Here is an 18,681-nt window from a genome sequence, read left to right on the forward strand (position 1 = left end):
AATGGGTATAATATTAAACCGTAAGAATCATGATTTCATAATTTAGTACTTGCTGCAATAAGATCAGACGCAGCCCTAGAGCAGGAATTTGTTTCTACTCCCAGCTCTGTTCATTATCTAGCCTCGTGGCCTTGGGCAAGCCTTGCTGTTCTCATCTATAAAATAGAGGACCATGAGGTTCAATGAATCCAAGGTTCCATCTACCTCTATCCTTGCATAGTAGCTAATGTTTACTGAGGACTTAGAAGGAACAAAAGCATTTTCTGGACTCTTTGGTGTATTCATCATCAAAGTTTTTTTCTCATTCGTTTCCAAATTGTGGTTCGTTGTACATATTGATAGATTTAAGCGATCTTGACAACTTACCAAATAAATGATCAGAAAGAGAAAATTCATCCGTGGCAAGTAAGTGAGAGTGTTGGATGAGATTCATTTTTGATCCCATCCAAACTTTTCTATTTGAGAATGCACTTCTGTTACTGTGGTCTTCAAAAAAACACCCTGAAAGGCAAATAAATAAATAAATACAGAGTTTATGGAAGAGGAGGAAGACAGCTGAGAGAGAGGGCGAGAGAGAGTGCAAACTAATTTACACAATAGTGAATGGCTCCCTTTTGTCATCTGCCAAGGCCTTTCTGTATGTATTTGCTGTCACTATTTATCCTTTTTACACCTAATTTGAACTTATACATGTCCAGGGTATGTGCTTTTGGAAGAGATACTCTCTAATTTATCTAGAAAAAAATCATATATTCTCATTTAATTCTCAACACTTGGGAAATTTGGGCAAAGCGCGATGACATTTTGGTTGCCTTTATTTCTTTAACGTACAGAAAAAATAGAAACAAATATAAAGGCCTTGAATTGATGATTTAACATCTTAAATTTCACTCTGAAATTGAACAGTGTTTTTGCACAAAAGTAATTTAAGACCACATTCTACTGGAATTTTCTGAAGTTGAGTAGGCACTATGTCAGCAAATCAAAAATTCAGAAAATATTTCCCCAAGATCTTCATCTTTGCCTTTCAGAGAAAATTTAAGGGATTTCCATTTTCACTGCCATGGTCTACCTTGGCCATTAATTTATCTGGGATAAAAAGAAGTGATGGTAAACAGAAAAAACAATGGTGCATCTCACCAGAATGTCTGAAGTTTCATCCCAAGGAGGTGTACAAAATTAATCCAAGGACCCGAGAGCCGCAGTGTTCACTTTCAGTTATATCTCTAGGTCGTCCTTCCTTCCTTCTTTTCTTCTTTCCAGTGTGTCTTCTACTTCCCTGAAGAAGGAATTTGAAAGGTCACATAATAAAAATATGTGCCGTCAGAACCTCCTTTCCCTGGCTGTTTCTTGAGGGTGACTTTCAAACCTTTTTATCCTATTTCCACAAGGAAATCACTGTTTACAAATACACAAATATTTGTATTTTCTACTCAGGAAGAGAATACAGGGGTGTTTTACTGGATTTATATTTATTACATCAGAACTGTCCAGCAGAGGTGGCTGCTGGGGAGGACGTCCGTCCACCGAACTATGTCTGCCACATCCATTCACTGATTCACGCTTTCAAACTACACGTGCTGAGGACGTATTCAGCCCTAAGCTCTGTGCTGGATCTTTGGAAATAAAATGATGAAAGGGAAGAAGCACCCACAATCTATGACATCAAGTTTAATGAGGAATAGAGACATTAGGCAATAATCACTTAAATACACAATTACATGGTGCACTCAAAGCCGTTGAGGAAGATGAAGATTAGGTGCTCTAACAGAGAGGTCAGGTGTGAAAAGGAGTCAAGATAAGGAAGCAGCTGAGGGAGGCTGTGGTTTGAAGGTTCTATTTTACTTTCAATTTTCTTCAACTACAGTTTACATTCAGTATTATTCTGCATTCATTTCAGTGGTGTAGCATAGGCACATTTACTTAGACAATCGTATTTCACTCCACAAATTGTTGCTCCTGATAGTTCCAGTACCCACCAGCACCATCCAGTTAGTATAATACTATTGACTCTCTTCCCTATGCTGTACTTTAGATTCCCATGGCTATTTTGTAACTACACATTTTACTTCTCGATCCCTTCATCATCTTCAGCCAGCCCCCCACACCCCTCCCCTCTGGCGGCCATCAGTCTGTTCTCTGTATGAGTCTGTGTCTGTTTTGTTTGTTCACTGATATTGAAAACCCCCTATTTTTAATAACAGCATTGAACTGCCTAGTTAAACAATTGTAAGACCTACCCTACCTGTAGACATTTCGTTATGATGGGCAGTACTCTACAGGGCACAAGTGAATTGATGAAAACATACCAGAGGGGCTGAAGCATTTAGAAAAGGAGAGAATCTCCTGAGAGAGAGGATACAAACTGTGTCCACTGTGGGAGTGCAGACATATCTGTGTCCATGTGGTGAGCCCATGGTATGGCATGGTCCTACCAAAGTCTGCTGTCCAGCAAGCCAAAGGACTTAACTCATTCTGAAGTCAGAGGGAGCCAGGAATTATGACCTTCGCCCCAAAGCAAAGCCATAGTCATCAAAGGAATGTGTATTCTCTAAGTAGCAGTGTTTGACCAAGCTGTACTAGATTCAGGAGGCCTTCTTGCCACAGTGGTGTGAAAAGAGAAGTTAAAAATAAAAACGCAGCTTGGACACATCAGAAGAAAGACCTTGCTAACAGAACACAGTAAGTAGGAGAGACTGCTCATTTCAACTCCAGCCTCACTGTCCAACAACTCCGCCGCATGTCACAGTGGAACTTTGACCCCAACAGGACTCAGGGCCATTCTGGGGCAATTGTGAAATAGCCCCAGATTTCACAGGCTGGGTCTGCTGAGGTGTCATCATGACCCATGAGAATGTCCAGCAGAGGAGCTGTGACCACTGGCTGGGCCCTGCTCTCTCCAATGCACACAGAAAATGGAAGAATAAGTGGCCAGAGCTGACTGGACTATGAACAAACATGAGGAGACCCCAGAGCACTCCGGAAATACTTGCAGGGAGGAAGACTCTGGTAGGGAGCTGAAAGTCCTGAAGAATAAGCCAATAAAAGTTGTTATTAATGGGCCCTCATTCATTCTCACGAGCTGCTTGAGGACTTGGGAAATTCAAGTTTTAATGTGTATAGTGAACTGGTATGTGTGTATTTGATGTGCATATATTTTTTATTTTAAACATATTGTATTGGTTATACTTTTACAGTTGTCCCATTTTTCCCCTTTGTGCCCATCCCCTTGGTACCCCCTTTCCTCCAGCATTCTTCCCCTTAGTTCATGTCCATGGGTCATGCATGTAAGTTCTTTGGTTACTGCATTACCTATACTGTTGTCAACATCCCCTGTCTATTTTGTACCTACCAATTTGTGCTTCTTTAATCCCTGCACCTTTCCCCCTATTTCCCCTTCCCCCCCAATTGACAAGCCCCCAAATCATCTCCATATCTATGATTCTATTCCTGTTCTGGTTGTTTGCTTAGTTTGTTACTGGGATTCAATTATTGACAGTTGTGAACTTATAGCCATTTTAATGTTCATGGTTTTGATCTTTTTCTTATATAATTCCCTTTAGTATTGCATATAATAAAGTCTTGATGACAATGAACTCCTTCAGTTTCACCTTGTCTGGGAAGCACTTCATCTGCCCTTCCATTCTAAATGGTAGCCCCGGATAGAGTAATCTTGGTTGCAGGTCCTTGCTTTTCATCACTTCGAATACTTCTAGCCTGTCCTTTTTAGCCTGCAAAATTCCTTTTGAGAAATCAGCTGATTTCTAGTCCTACGGAAACTCCTTTGTAGGAACTCTCTGCTTTTCCCTTGCTGCTTTTAAGATTTTCTCTTTATCTTTAACCTTTAGCATTTTAATTATGATTGTGTCTTGGTGTGGTCTTGTTTGGATCCAACTTGTTTGGGACTCTCTGTGCTTCCTAGACTTGTGTGTCTATTTCCATCACCAAATTAAGGAAGCTTTCTTTCATTATTTTTTCCAAATAAGTTTTCAATTTCTTGTTCTTCCTCTCCTCCCCTATGATTTGCATATTGGAACATTTAAAAATGTCCCAGAGGTTCCTATGGGAAAAAAACCTAAGCCTATGCTTGTTTTTTTTTTTTAATATTTTTTCCTACTGTACTGATTGAATGTATTTTCCTTCCTTGTGTTCCAAATCATTGATTAGATTCTCAGCTTCAACCCCTCCACTGTTGTTTCCCTGTAGATTTTTCTTATTTCACTTAGTGTAACCTTCATTTCTGCTGGGTCTCTTTTTATGCCATTGAAGTACCCAGTGAGTTCTCGGAGCATCCTGATAACCAGTGTTTTGAACTCTGCATCTGATAGATTGCTTATCTCCATTTCATTTCGTTCTTTTTCTGGAGTTTTGTTCTATTGTTTCATTTGGACCATATTTGTCTCCTTGTTTTGGCAGCCTCCCTCCTTATATTTCTGTGTGTTAGGTAGAGCTGTTTTCACTTCCTGTAGTAGTAGTGTGGTCTACTGGAGACAAGAGCACCTGCTAAGTTGTACGGGGTGGAGCTTAGGTAATTACCAGGGCAGAGCAACCCGTGTCACTGCTCTGTTGCTCTGTGTGGGGGAGGGCTTTTAGAGGGGACAATGCTGCTGCCTGGCCCCTGGAGTTTTCCTGTCTCTTGACACTCACACTTCACCCTCCCCCATATGCCACTAGTGCCCTCCCAGCTGCTGCCCTGGTGCTGGACACTAGAGGGCGTAAGTCTGCATGAGTCCTAAGTCCATGGTGGACCATTTAAGATGAGTCTCTTGAGAATCTCCCAGTTTCTTACACCACCTCAGCCCTTATTAGTTTTTATAGCCAGAAGTTATGGGGACTTATCTTCCTGGCACGGGATCCCTGGGCTGGGTGGTCAGGGCTGGGGCAGGGACGCCTCAGTGCCAGGACATCCCTCCCATTTTTCATCCACCACAGGTGGATGTGGGACTGCTCATTCCCATCTCTGCGTTTCTCTGCACCACACTCTGTCTCCACGCCTCTCTGCTGCTTTGCTTTCTATGCATCTCTCGAAGCCCCTCTGCACCTCTCTGCATCTCCACCCCTCCTACCCATCTAGATGAATGTGGCTTCTTTAAACCCTCGGCTGTCAGACTTCCATGCAGCTCCATTTTCTGACAATTCTAGGTGATATTTGTTTTGCAATTTGCTTGTATTTTTTGCTATAGTTGTGCTCGGAGGCAAAGTGTGTTCGTCTGCACCTCCATCTTGACCAGCTCAATGTGTATATATTTATATACCTGAACATTTATAATTATGTCTAATTATATACATGTCTGCATATTGTATAAGTGGGTTGAAAAGTCTCTAAAAATTTATACAACTACTGTTTCATATTAATTTTCTCTTATTTTTGTGATAGGAAATTCCAGCTTTCCATTAATACCCACTTACTTTGGTCTTTAAAAAAGAGGAGATTTCAGTTCTTTGACTCTTAGATTTCCCTCCATGCTAACTTCCCCACATTTGTCTTTTTTGACTTTTAGTCATGTTCATCAAGCTCCTCATCCTTAACAGGGCACATCAGAGCTCTCCAACATTTTCCAGGTAGAATCATCTTCATTTTAGATTCTTACACTGTATTTTCCTCTATATATTCATATCAGCTTGGCATCTCCAATTCCAGTGCATGGCACATAATAAACCCTTGAGAAATGTTACCTCAATTCAATGATTTGTATTGTTTTTTTTCCTTAGTTCTGCCAAATCCCCTGACATTCACGTTCTTTCTGAATTTCATTTGGGAAGATAAGAATTTCATTCTCCTATTGGTGCAAAGGACAGAATTTATCACCCTTACCCAAACAAAAGTCCAATTCCCCTAATTCTATAACATTTGAGTCATTACCCCTGGCCCAGCAGACTGGCCAGAGACCCACTATGTGCGTGCCTCCAAAGAACTAACAGCAGAGCCCTCCAGAATCTAGTCAGGCGGCAGTCTGCCCAAGTCAGGTTTGTTGGGGTTATGATTCGTGAAAGGACTTAAAGAAAAGGAATTGTGAATTTTTTAAATGGCGACAGAAGCACATAGTAAACAATTCAAATAGTACCTGAAAAACAGTCCTTCTTCCGGCTCCATCATGCATTTCCCTTACCAAAACACTACCAGAAATGGTCAGTTTCTTGTGTGTCCTTCTGCATGCTGTGCCCACTTGTAGCATAAAGGGCCCTGAAACACTGTAGCTTAAACTGGGGTTTGGCAAACTATTGCCTGCAGGCCAAGCTGGTCACCTGCCTGGTTTTGTACAGCTTGTGAGCTGTACAAATGGCTTTACATTCTTAAACAGCTGAAAAAATTACAAGAAGAATATTTCATGACACGTATAATTATATGAAATTCACATCTAAGTGTTCCTAAATAAAGCTGTACTGGCACACAGCCACATTTATTGGTTTATGGATTATCTATTGGTTTATGGATCCTCTACAATGGCAGAGTTGAATACTTGCGACATAACTCTATGACCCTCAGAGCCAAAAGCATTTACTATCTAGCCCTTTGCAGGAAAAATTTGTTAATCTCTACCATAAACTAACAACAGAAGAAATGTCTTAAATCTAGAAATATCATAAGAAAACTATGAGTAAATGTAATGAATACCTTGGAGGTGTACACCCACTTAATTACATACATCTCATATTGGTGGGGTCTTCTTTGCCTGTTAACAGTTCCTTCTTAGGACTGACAGCTTTAGCCATAATTGGCTTTCCATTTAACGAGCACCTGATAGGTTCCAAGTTTATGGCAAGTGTTTCCACATACACTGTTTCTTTAATCAGGGTTCCTTTCAGGTCTTTTTTTCTCTCATACTCTTTACCCCCTTGTTGGGGTAAAAACTACAATAGGATGAGTAACTTCCAGGAGACCCCAGACCTCAGCTCTGGCTGGAGTCTTTGTTTCCCCCTTCAAACACCCTCTTGCATATAAAGAATCATTTTATAGGCTGAGAATAAGCAATGGGAATTCTCATTTGCCTCCATACAAGACATTTGCAAAACGTCTCCTCAACACATTTTTGGATTGACATCTACAAAATAAAATAGATGCAAAAATTTTTCTGAAAAATTACAAAAATTGTGATTTCTACATGTTGTTAAATTACTCTTAAATTTAAATACCATAGCAACTTAGTATCCTCCCTCATCCTTCTAGGGAATACAAGAAGCTGTTCTTTTGACATTTGGGAATTTTTTCATCGTTCCCGTCCTTCCTTGAGTTCACATTTTATTCCACTTCCCTGCAGCATTTTATCCTGATGTAGCACATTTTATAACTGAATGTCTACTACTGATCATCCTGTCATACTTTTTTACAACTAAAATATGTATATAAATTTGGATTTTAAAATAATTTCACTCTGGCTCATGTGGCTCAGTAGATTGAGTGCCAGCCTGTGAACCAAAGCATTGCCAGTTCAATTCCCAGTCAGGGCACGTGCCTGGGTTGAGGGCCAGGTCCCCAGCAGAGGGTATGTGAGAGGCAACCACACACTGACGTTTCTCTCCCCCTCTTTCTCCCTCCCTTCACCTCTGCCTAAAAATAAAATAAACAAAATTTTAAAAAAATGTCTAGTGACTTTTATGATTTTAAGCGTTTAAATAAAATGTTCTGGACTGAGCTTATTATCACTTGTTATTAGCACCTATGAGACTTTCTTTACAAGTAGGGTGGCACATTTCTCCTCATGCCAAAGAGCACAACTAGAAAACGTGATCTGTTGTGGAGGAGAGCATGCAGATAAGGAAGGGAGATGCTGCTGTCATGTAACCGCCACAGCAAACACTGGCAGAGCGCAGGCACTGGTGGGAGAACGTCTCCTTAGGAACAGAGTTAACACCTCTGTTTAAACAATGAAACGAGGAACCGCAGATGGGGAGACACTGAGACTTCTCCGATGGTACTAAGAAAAACCCAGATAATAGGAAACCACCATTTCTATTTAGATGGATCGAATTATCTGTTCATACACAAAGGATTAAAGTTCAGAATCAGAGCAGACAATGGAAAATTGCTGAATTTACACTGCTTTCCTGAAAAGTTGTTAAAATTTGTTTTAAAGGAAAGTATTTTTAAGCAGAAAATTCAGACACTACAGAAACGTGTTTTTGAATGCCAAAGTGCGTTCTATAACTTTTTTTCCAGCTGACGCTCCACCAGCAGTGAAGAAGAGCCCGTCTCACCACACCCCACTGGCATTACTACGCCCATTTTCAACCATCTTTCCTACTTACTAGGTGGCAAAGCCTATCTCACTATACAAAGCTGCATTTCTTCGACTATTAGTAAAACTGAAAAAAAAAATTACATCCTCATTGTCTATATGTAGTAGTTTCTACTTTCTGTTTATATCCTTTACCATTTTTCTATGGAAGTGTTCATCTTTTTTATTGACTTACAAGAGTTCTTTATATCTTGAGTGTATTGGCATTCTGATATATTTGCTATGAATATTTTCATTTGCCTTTTACTTATCTTTATCTAAAAAGTTTTATATTGTATATAGTTAAATATGTTAACCACATGTAAAGCTTTCTTTTATTGCTTTTTATTTTTAGTTTATGGTAGAAGGTAAATTTTTCTTAGAATTGCTTGTTAAATATTTTTTCCCTTTCACATTGATTTATGAAGTTTCTTTGATCAAAACTGAATTTAGTTTTTCATGGATCATGCAGTTATATCTTATAACAATATCACCCTTTCCCATTACTGTTTATCTTTTTCAACATTTCTTAAGATATTCTCACCTTTTTGTTCTCCAAGATAAACTATCACATCTTGTATCATATTTTTTTAGAGAAAGTCTCATTGGGAATCTGAGATGGTACCAAACACATATTTAGGTAGGAAGATCCATATCATTATAATATTCATTTTTTGCCTTTTAGGGGCAAGGTATATCTCAAGTTACTCAAAGGTACTCATATCTCTTAGCTCTGTAGGTTTTTTTCCATGTATGTCTCAACTTCTTCATGGATGCTTCTCCTGCTTTTCATCTTCCTCCCTCCCCCACCGTGTGGTAATTAATAATTTGACTGCATTGGTCTTGTCTTCTCCACTTTATCCCCAGAATGTAAACACCTAGAAGGCAGAAATCACAGATCCTATTTCTTTGCATCTCCCTTTCACAGCAAGTAGTATTCTGCACACACATAAATAATAGCTGTGGTCTAGCAGAAATGCCACGGTGGGGCATGAGAAAATTAGAATGGAAACTTGGCTTTAACCTTTTACAGCTTCATGTATGACCTGGAACTATTCACTTAACATCCCCGTCCACACACTACACCCTGAGCTGCAGCTTAATAGAGGTTTAAAATTTTAAATAATATGGCTTCTATAAAGATTAAAAGGCGAATCATTAATGTTTCACACATATATATAGGGTAACGTACAAAAATGTTCACTGAATTGTTTACGATCAGAAACGAATTTTATGCTGTTTCCAATTGTAAACAACTGGGAACAGCATAAAAGTCCATCAACAAGAGAATGCACACAATAAATAGTATATTCACAATCAAATACTACACAGCGCTTACAGTGAAGAAACTAGGACTATATGTACTCATATTGATAAACTGGAAAACATCATATTGAGCAAAAGAATCAGGTTGCAGAATAATACAGTTGTATAAAAACTTATGTGTTTAAAGACATGCGAAACAATGCTACATATTATCACTGACACGCTGATACAGGCATCAGCAAGCTATGACGCAAGGGCCAAATTCAGCCTGCCAAGGACCAAATCTGCCCTTTGGTTTACACATTACCTATGGCTGTTTTCACGCAACAGTGGCAGAGTTAAGTAGTTGCTACACAGGCCGCATGGTCTGCAAAGCCTGAAATGCTCACTATGAGGCCTTTATAGGAAAAGCTTGTGCTGTCTGATGTAACCCATAGAAGCACGCGAGGAAGCCTCACGCCTGCATCCAGAAGAGCAGGGCAGAGCAACTGGGCAAGCACAGAGGGAAATTCTGCAGCGCCTGCAACGTCTTCCTTCTTAACCCGGGGGGAGGGGCACGGTAAATACAAGGGAGGTGATTACATTACTTCATTTTTTACGTCTTGGAAATATTTCATAATGAAAAAAGATTGAGTGAAATTGTATATGTGAAAAGCTTCCTCATTGGTAAAGATTTGCAAGTTTATACAGCAATTCCTTCTTACACTCTTACACACACACAAACATACACACATACAATTTTAAGACTTTATGAAGACAAATTAATTTCTTCTTATAAGATGTTTGGAAGCCCTAACTGTTCGATGAGGCACTACTGGAAATTTTGAGTGGCATAACAAAATCTATTTGGTTGGCTAAAAAGTTCCTTTGTATTTTTCTGTAAGATGACTGTAGTAGCACTTAGTTGTCTTTAACTTCAATTGAAACAATTTTGTTAGATTGTATTGTGACAGCTGTCATATCAGCATATATTTTTTAAAAACTTAGCAAAATTGATGAATTTTTGTGTAGCAATTTTAATATTGAAGATGCAAGAAGATAAGCAATATTTTAGCTTATCATGCTTTATTATTTCAAGAAAAGTAAAAACGCAACTGAAACACAAAAAAAGATTTGTGCAGTGTATGGAGAAGGTGCTGGGATTGATCAAACATGTCACAACTGGTTTGCAAAGTTTTATGCTGGAGATTTCTCTCTGGACAATACTCCATGGTCGGAAAAACCAGTTGAAGTTGACAGCAATCAACTTGAGACATTGATTGAGAAAATCAGTGTTCTACCATGTGGCAGACAGACAACATACTCACAATATCCAGATCAATAAAATTATTGGTGAAAATGAAAAAATGTGTATTTTATTTTATGGAAAAAGACCATACGGCCTTTTTGGCCAACCCAGTATCTTCAAGATTACTCTAGTGAAAAAGTGGGACAGGAAGGGTAAGCAGTACAAGGAGGAGAGAAATTCAGGAAATTTGTTGCTACAGCGGGATGACCGGGTGCATACCACGGTCACGGTGGTGTCTGTAGAGGTTGAAGGCAGGAGCTTGAGTCCAACACAGAGAAAGGAGAAAGGAAAGGAAGAAGCCTGGTGATACAATGTTTAAGCCTTCAGCACTGGTGGAAACAGGGACAAAATGTTTATTTTACTTTATGTTTATTTGTACGATCTGTAACCTAAGTCTTTTTTAAGGACCCAGGGATAATTTCAGAAATGGTATGTGCTGTTTGTTTTTAATGTGATAAGACACTTAGTGACTGGTAGCTCGGACTCCAGCTTCCTGGTTATCAGTTTTTACTTGTTTAGATACTGTGTGTCACGGGAAGTTCATGGTGTATGAAGCTCCTCTGATTTACCATAAACCACATGCAAATACAGGCCTCGGAAACACCCCGTTCCAGTTAAATAGCTTTGACTCTGACTTAGAAGACTCTCAGCTCTCAGAAGTTAAAACTAAAAATCTGTTTTAGTGCTGATTACCTGCAAAGTCTTCACACCCAAAGATACCATCCTTGATGGCATTTTCCTTAGATGCAACCAGCTGTTGATGGGAAAGTCTACACTGTGTTGAACATCTATCTCACCCATTCGTAAAGGGCAAGAAAAAAGTGATCTTTTTCTAGTCTTCAACATCTCATGCTGAGGGAAAAGCCCTGGATTCAACCCAAAGGCAAGAAGAATGTTCTTAAGGGAAAAGAAAAGTCATGATCCTTCAAGAGGCTCAGAGGACAGTTAGGCAAGGAAAAGCCAATTAAATTGGTGCAGGGACAGCTATAAAAGAGGTGAGCGCAAATCCCTTCAGAGCACGGAAATGATAGCCACTCATTGAACATTCATTAATTTTCTGCTACATATCAGGCTTCGACATGGTAGATGAGGCAGAAAAAAAATATCCCTGTCTTCATGGGGCATATGTTCAAGTGGGAAAGCTGGATGATGTGTAAGGAAACATGTAAGATGTCCTACGATGATAATGAGAAAATACAGAAGACAGGGAGCAGTGATGTGATTGGAGAGGGTGATCTGGGAAGAGCTCTCTGCAGAGTAGATTTTTGACCTGAGACATGGAGGATAAGAAGGCACAGGCCGTGTCAAGGAAATTAAGTCCAGGCAGAGGGCTCAGCAAGTGCTAAGGACCAGGGCTTGGAACAGCAAAAGCCCAGTGAGGCTGGAGATGAGTGAGCAAAGCGTGGGGGGTGGGGGAGACCGGTGCAGGAGATGACGTCTAAGAGCAGACAGCTCTCATATGGCCCGTTGACCGTGGTAAAGAGTGGAGTTTATTCTAAATGGAAGTCATTGGCAGGTTCTAAGCAAGGGTGTGACTAGGAGGATAAGAAAGTCTACCTGAGGAGGGAAGGCTGATTTCTGAATTTTGTCTTGAAGGAGCAGGCATTAGACCATGCAAGTGTCATGCAGCAGGGAGGGCACAGGAAGGAGAAATAGCATGGCACATTCTGAGCAACCATAAATCATTCTCTTTGCTGTAGCCAGTGAATTCAGTTCAAACCAGGGGAGGAAGGGTGGGCTTTTCAAGGAACAGAGTCAGGAAAATTGGCTACTCCTCCAGTGGCGGGCAGGCAGGATAAAGATTTCTATCTTGCGTCCTCTTGAAAATAAGTCTCAGGTGAATTACAGACTTTAAAATCATGAAATTACTGAGAGAAACATAGGGAAATGCATTTACAATCTTCATGAACTTAGGGACTGAGAAGGACTTACTAAACAAGAAATAAATTGAAAAAGAATAACGTTGACTACATTAAAGTCAAGAAAACAGCCATCAAAACACCGTAAACAAAACTAAATATATGAAACAAACTGGGAGGAAATGTTTACAACATAATAACAGCAAAAAAAATAGTATGAACAATATATAAATAACTCATATAAATAAAAACAGAAACAATGAACAATCCGGGGAAGAAATTGGCAAAGGATATAAAAAGGAAATTTACCAAAAGGGAAATTCAAGTGGCTGATAAACATATGAAACATTTAGAACTGATTAATAATTAGAAAAATACAAATTAATATAAGCAGATACCATTTTTGGACTGTCACACCTTTTCAAGTTTGATAACATTGGAAGTTGGACTAAGGGTATAGGAATGCGTGTTTTCACACACTGCTCGTGGGAGCGTATCTTTTAAGCCTTTGCAAGGTTTTCAGCAGGGTATATTACGATAAATGCAATTCTAATTCTTTGGTATCTCCCCTGGAAAACGCCTGCACATGTGCACAAGGAGACTCATTGCAGCACTGCTTTCTTCTGCTGCAAAGGTGGAAACCGCCAAAATGACCATCACAGTGAAGTGGCTAAACACACTGTGCTCGATCTGTAGCAGCAAATATCAGGCTGCAGTTGAAAGGACAGAGGTGGCTGTATACGTGTTCACATTGAAAGAGGAAAGGAGAGGGGAAAAGCTTTGGGGAAGATAAAGAGAGATTTTAGACTTGGTTATAAGGCTGTGATCTTTTTATGAGATGAACGCACTGAGGATATCATTCCCCATTCTCCATTGGGCCATAGAGTGGAATGTCATAAGGGGGTATATTTAAATACTCTAGAAGAGAGGGTTGCTGTTTGTACCCCCTGTCCCCACAAATGTACAACCTCTCCCCCTGTCTACTCCACCACAGCTGTACACGTGTTACACCTGAGGAACCTACACGGACGCATCATATTACCCAAACGGTTTACATCAGGGTTCACTCTTGGTGTTGTATATTCTATGGGTTTTCCATTAGTATCACACAGAATAGTTTCACTGACCTAAAAATCCTCTGTAAGATACATGCATATTTTGAATACAGCGTCAAAGAGTTCCTGAAGCCTTGAAGTCCAATCAGGGCCTCAGATTCAGAGTCTGAACTCCAAAAGAATGAGGATCCCCTACATAACCTCTTCAGAATGACATTACTTTGTCCTGCTCTCTTAACACTAGACCACAGACAGCTTTTGCAGCCAGCTTTCACTCCTTAAGTGACAGGCTGGTACAGACAAGGCATCACCACGAAGAACTTCCGTAGCTCTCTGGGAAACAGAAGCAGATCGTTCTTTGCTTGGCCAGGAAGCTCTGAGCCCTGGAACAGTGGGTTTTTCTCTGATCGGCAACATCCCTCAACAAGACTGTCTTCTCCATGGACTAGTGTCTCCCAGAGGACCACGTCAGACAATTCTGCTCGGACTTGAAACTGCAAAGCTATGCAATTTCTCCTTTTCTTTGAGCTAGTGACATTAATTAAAATATAAAGGGTTCAAGTTATCCCAGGGTCACTGGGACCAGGAAAACGCCTTCAAAATCTATTTAAAATGCGGACCAAAATCTTAATGTTCTATTAGAATTTTTATCTTAAAAAAATGAGGATTAATAAAATTTTATTTTTATTCATGCATAGTAATTTTAGTCACCAGAACTCTGTTATAATTATTTGACTTAAGAATATATCAACCAAGGACAGTGCTCTCTTGTCTGGGCAAGATTTTTTCCTGGGCAATATTTTATTTCCTGTGCAATATTTCACTTCACAATTATGTTGGATTATATTAGCATTGTACTGACACAAATTTACAAAGAGGAGAGAAAGAATAGCAGACATTCTTTTATTGCCAAAATTGGAAAGGTGCAAACTGAGGGAGGAACTAACCCGCTGTGGAGGGCAAAGGGGTTAGGGGATCAAAGAGAGAAGGGGGGGAGGTAGAGAAGAGAAGAGGGAAGGAGGAGGAATATTTGTATATAAGGGGACTTTTGCCTCCCCATGCAGCTTGGTGACTAAGGACAATCACACAGTGCTGCCTTGTGGCTACATCTCTGAGGCTAGACAATATAGGGGCAATAAATAATACCTGGGAAGAAGAAAATTGTTCCTCTTTCTTTTCACCCCTTTGTGATCTATGTTGCTAGCATTTAAGGGAAAAGTGAGACTGTGAGCAAAATGAAGGGAACACTCTTGCCATCAAGAAAAGAGCGTCCATTTTATTCTTTCCTTTCTCTACCCTCCTAATGACCACGCGAGCCTCCTGTATTCTCGTGGCCTTGATAACCCACGGCCTCCGGGAACCACAGCAGTTCTGAGCTTGTCTCAGACGTCCCTAATCACAGCACCATGGCGGGTTCCTGCAGTCTTTAATTAAGATGCTGATAACTGAAGTCTCCGATCAGCTCTTCTACACTGACCTCAGGGTTAAAGCGAATAGTGCTGAAAACTTTCCACTTGCCCTGCTCGTGGTACAGTCGTTAGAAAGTGCCCTACGAATGTTCACTTTTGTACCGAGGCTTAACAACTCACTCCTGTCACGCTGAAATGTGTGCAGGCCGGGCCACCTGCTGTGACATCGTCCCCAACTTCAGGTTCTCCCGGCCCCCAACAGTATCAGAGTAGCAACAAAAAGACTTTTGAGCCAGAAAGACCTGCCCTCATATTCAGAGCCTGCTTGTCCTAAATGTGCGACCATGACACGTTATTTGTCCTCTTTGAGCCTCAGTTTTCCCATCTGTAAAATGAATATAAGGATAACTTCCATCCAGGGTTATTGTGAAGAAAACAGGATATTTAAGGAAAGCCTGTGACCTGTCAGTAATCATTCAACTAGAGTTCACTCTGCCACACACACACTCTTGCACACACACATTTCTTTTGTTTCCCAAGTCCTTGGGGGCTCACAGCTAGTGGGTGTTCCATTACAAAAGGCTAGATCTCGGAGGTTTGGAAATAAGAAGAACAACAAGGATTACATTACTTCCCATCTCCAACTGGGGGATGAGGGCAGAGGTGTGTGGTGGGAAACAAGGTTGCAAATCCTGAGGAAGGGTCCCTGGCCTGCCCCGGATCAGCTAACTCAGAGTTACATCAGCCCTATTGCAACATCCTCAGCAAAACAGAAAAGTCCATGGTGCAAATGGCACTGGTCCAGAATTAGGAGGTGGGGGAGGTGACAAAGATGAAGGTGTCTATGACAGCTAGAAACCCAGTGATGGCTCCTGAACATCATTCTCTATCCATCTTGCAATATTTTCTTAATCCTCACCTGAGGATATGTTTATTGATTTGAGAGAGAATGAGTGAGGAAGAGGGAGAGAAACATTGACTGGTTGCCTCCTGTGCATGCCCCAACTGAGGATCAAACTCACAACCTAAGTATGTGCCCTGATCATGAACTGAACCTGCAGACGTTTGGTATATGGGATGATGTTCCAACCAACGGAGCCACCCGGCCAGGGCATCCCCCTGTAGACCCCCTGAGGTGGCTCTAAGGCAACAGCAGATTTCTTTAAATCCAGGTGTGTTTCTCAGAGAAAGCATCCAGAACGAGTCATGCACGTACCCGCACCACCCCCACTTCTAAATAAAACCTCATCCGAGAGAAAGGATCCATGCTCACCCCATCACTGCTAATTCACTGCGGGCAGAGATGCCTTATCTGTAGGTTCAGACATTGGACACCTTTAATAATAAAGTTCTTCCTAATAATTTCCCTCTTTTTAAAGTATTTCCATCTGCTCTAATATGAGAAATGAAAAGCAATAAAAGAGTTTACAATGGAAGTCAGAAGAGAAAGCTTTTTAAACCTACTCTCCTAGGAAGAACTTGCATTTCAATTAAGCATAACTTAAACATGTTATGCCTAGTTTCCAAGTCATCTGACATTAGCAATATTCCCAGACCCACACCAGGACTTGGTAGATCACCAAAATGTAGAACAAACACCACGCAAGTCAAATTGCCTGTGGAATCAGAACAGAGGCATTTCCAGAACGTACTGCTCCAGCCATTCTCCTGGGTGACCACAATGTTAAAAAGACATTTCTAAATAATTGTTCAATAGGTCAACAACTTGCTTTTCAATAAGGTCAGGTTAGACTCATTAACTTTTGTTCCTTTTTGTTTGCTTTTAAGAGTTTCCCCCCTTTTTAATTTTCAGGATTTTATATCAAATTCTACTGACCTAGCATTTATTTGTCCACCCAACTTCCTGATGTTAAAGAGGAACTTTGACCACTTCCCCTCTGTCGCCATGAGATGGATAAACACCCCACTTCCAGAGGAATTAGGTACTCACTTGGATTGTCTCAGGTCAGAGATGAACTTTCAAAGCCAGGGAAGATCCCGAATTTACTCTTCCTCTCCAAATCCCAGCAATTTTCCTACAAATGTTCATCAAGTGTGCGTCGCTGGGGTGAATCCAGAAACTGAGGGAGCCAAAGGAGCCGGAGGGAGTTAGAGCAAAAGCTGGGGATGATCTCGGTGGCCTTCCGGCCCCAGCAGCATCTCTTCCTTGGCTCCGTGCCTCAGGGACGCAGATTAGTCATTAACAATCCTGTCCCTGCTAAATGATATAAACACAGAAAGGGAGAGGCTGGAGAGTCCCAGGAACCACTCCCAGTGCCCCCAAGCAGGGAGTGGGCCAAAGCCAGGAGCCCTGAAGCTTGCATTTGAAAACATCTCCTCAGGCTGCTTTCTGGGGTTCCAAGTACTAGACTTCTGTACATATTAGCGCTTTTTTTTTTTCCTGTTCACATTATCTCTCTCCAATTTCTTTTAATTGTTTCACCACCTCCCAGGGACTGAAGTTTAGAAACTCTGAGCCTTCTCAACCCTTCCCTTCTCCCAGGCATCCTCTGTGGAGTAATAACAGATTCTTGTGGACTCTGTCTTTGGAATGTTTTTTATTTTCATCCCACCCTTTTCCCCTGCTAATTTGGGTCCATCGCAGTTTCCTTTCTTAAGGAAAACATTAGCCACATAACTCTTTCCTCTCTTTCCTCTCCTTTTTTCTCTTTTCCTAGTTGCATAACATTAAAGAGTGTGAGCTCCCGTAAGATGCTTACTCGTTGGTCATGACCTTCAGCAGGATACTTCAGCCTCTCTGAGTTCGGTTTCCTTGTCTGTAAAACGGGGATGGAGTCACTATCTCACGGGCTACTGTGAGAATGATATGAAATGATATGAATCATTAGAAATGTATAAAATGTCTAGAAAACTGCCTGGCATATGGCCAGCACCCAATACATTTTAGTGGTTCTGATTTCTCTCCTTGAACAAATATTGACTGATTTTCTGCACACTATGCACCTAGCACCTTGCTCTATATTCTGTTAGTCAAAAATCCCCAAGGGGTTTCCACTGCCTAAAAAAATAAATGTAAAAATGATATGTATGATCTGACAGTTAGACTCCCCCATCCATACCCTGACAATCTATGCTTAAACTATCTTTCTAGAATTTTCTCAAATCCTGTCTCTTCAGAGGCCCAAACCTCTTGCCCAGCGGTGCCGAGCTCTCCTGCCTTCATGCCTCTGCCCAAGCTTGTCCTTTTACCTGGATTATCTTCCCTTCAAAACCACAGGCTTCCAGGCCCTTTGCAAATGCTGGGTTCTCCCTGAAGCCAACCGTCTCTCTCACCTGCCCTTCCCACCAAACTCCCTTCATCCTTCATGAACTCTCAGCTGTCCCTTAATCCCTCTGACCTTGCAGATAAGATAAGGTGCCTACTTATCTTTTCCTTATCTCTGTTACCGGAACAAAATTTCTAGAGGACAAAAACTGGGAGCAGACTTTCCTTTGTATCCATCCCTGGGCTCAGCATAGTGTCTCTCAGGGGGGAAAAAGCATTGCATAACTATTTGCTAACTGAATCAATGAGTGAGCTGAGAAAATAGCAGTTTTTCAAAGTAACGTGTCTGTCCATAATGGCAG

At 40.8% G+C, this 18,681-nt stretch overlaps 1 protein-coding gene across 2 annotated transcripts in view; it reads right to left on the minus strand.

The window, feature by feature from the left end:
- NR1H4 (nuclear receptor subfamily 1 group H member 4) overlaps positions 1 to 17,308 on the minus strand; it is a 71,360-nt gene extending 54,052 nt beyond the window's left edge. Inside the window, exons 1-3 of one of the 2 annotated variants that reach the window (XM_037160828.2) lie at positions 17,045 to 17,308; positions 1,141 to 1,279; positions 367 to 501 (exon numbers count right to left, since the gene is read on the minus strand). In XM_037160828.2, coding sequence (XP_037016723.2) covers positions 367 to 445 — 79 coding nt within the window. In that variant the 5' untranslated portion in view covers positions 446 to 501; positions 1,141 to 1,279; positions 17,045 to 17,308. The remainder of the gene's footprint in view (positions 1 to 366; positions 502 to 1,140; positions 1,280 to 17,044) is intronic. The other variant, XM_037160829.2, reaches the window with a different exon arrangement.
- Positions 17,309 to 18,681: the final 1,373 nt, after the last annotated feature.

This window comes from Artibeus jamaicensis, unplaced genomic scaffold, assembly GCF_021234435.1.
Source record: "Artibeus jamaicensis isolate MK-2021 breed Jamaican fruit bat unplaced genomic scaffold, CSHL_Jam_final contig_233, whole genome shotgun sequence".
Lineage (NCBI taxonomy): Eukaryota > Metazoa > Chordata > Mammalia > Chiroptera > Phyllostomidae > Artibeus > Artibeus jamaicensis.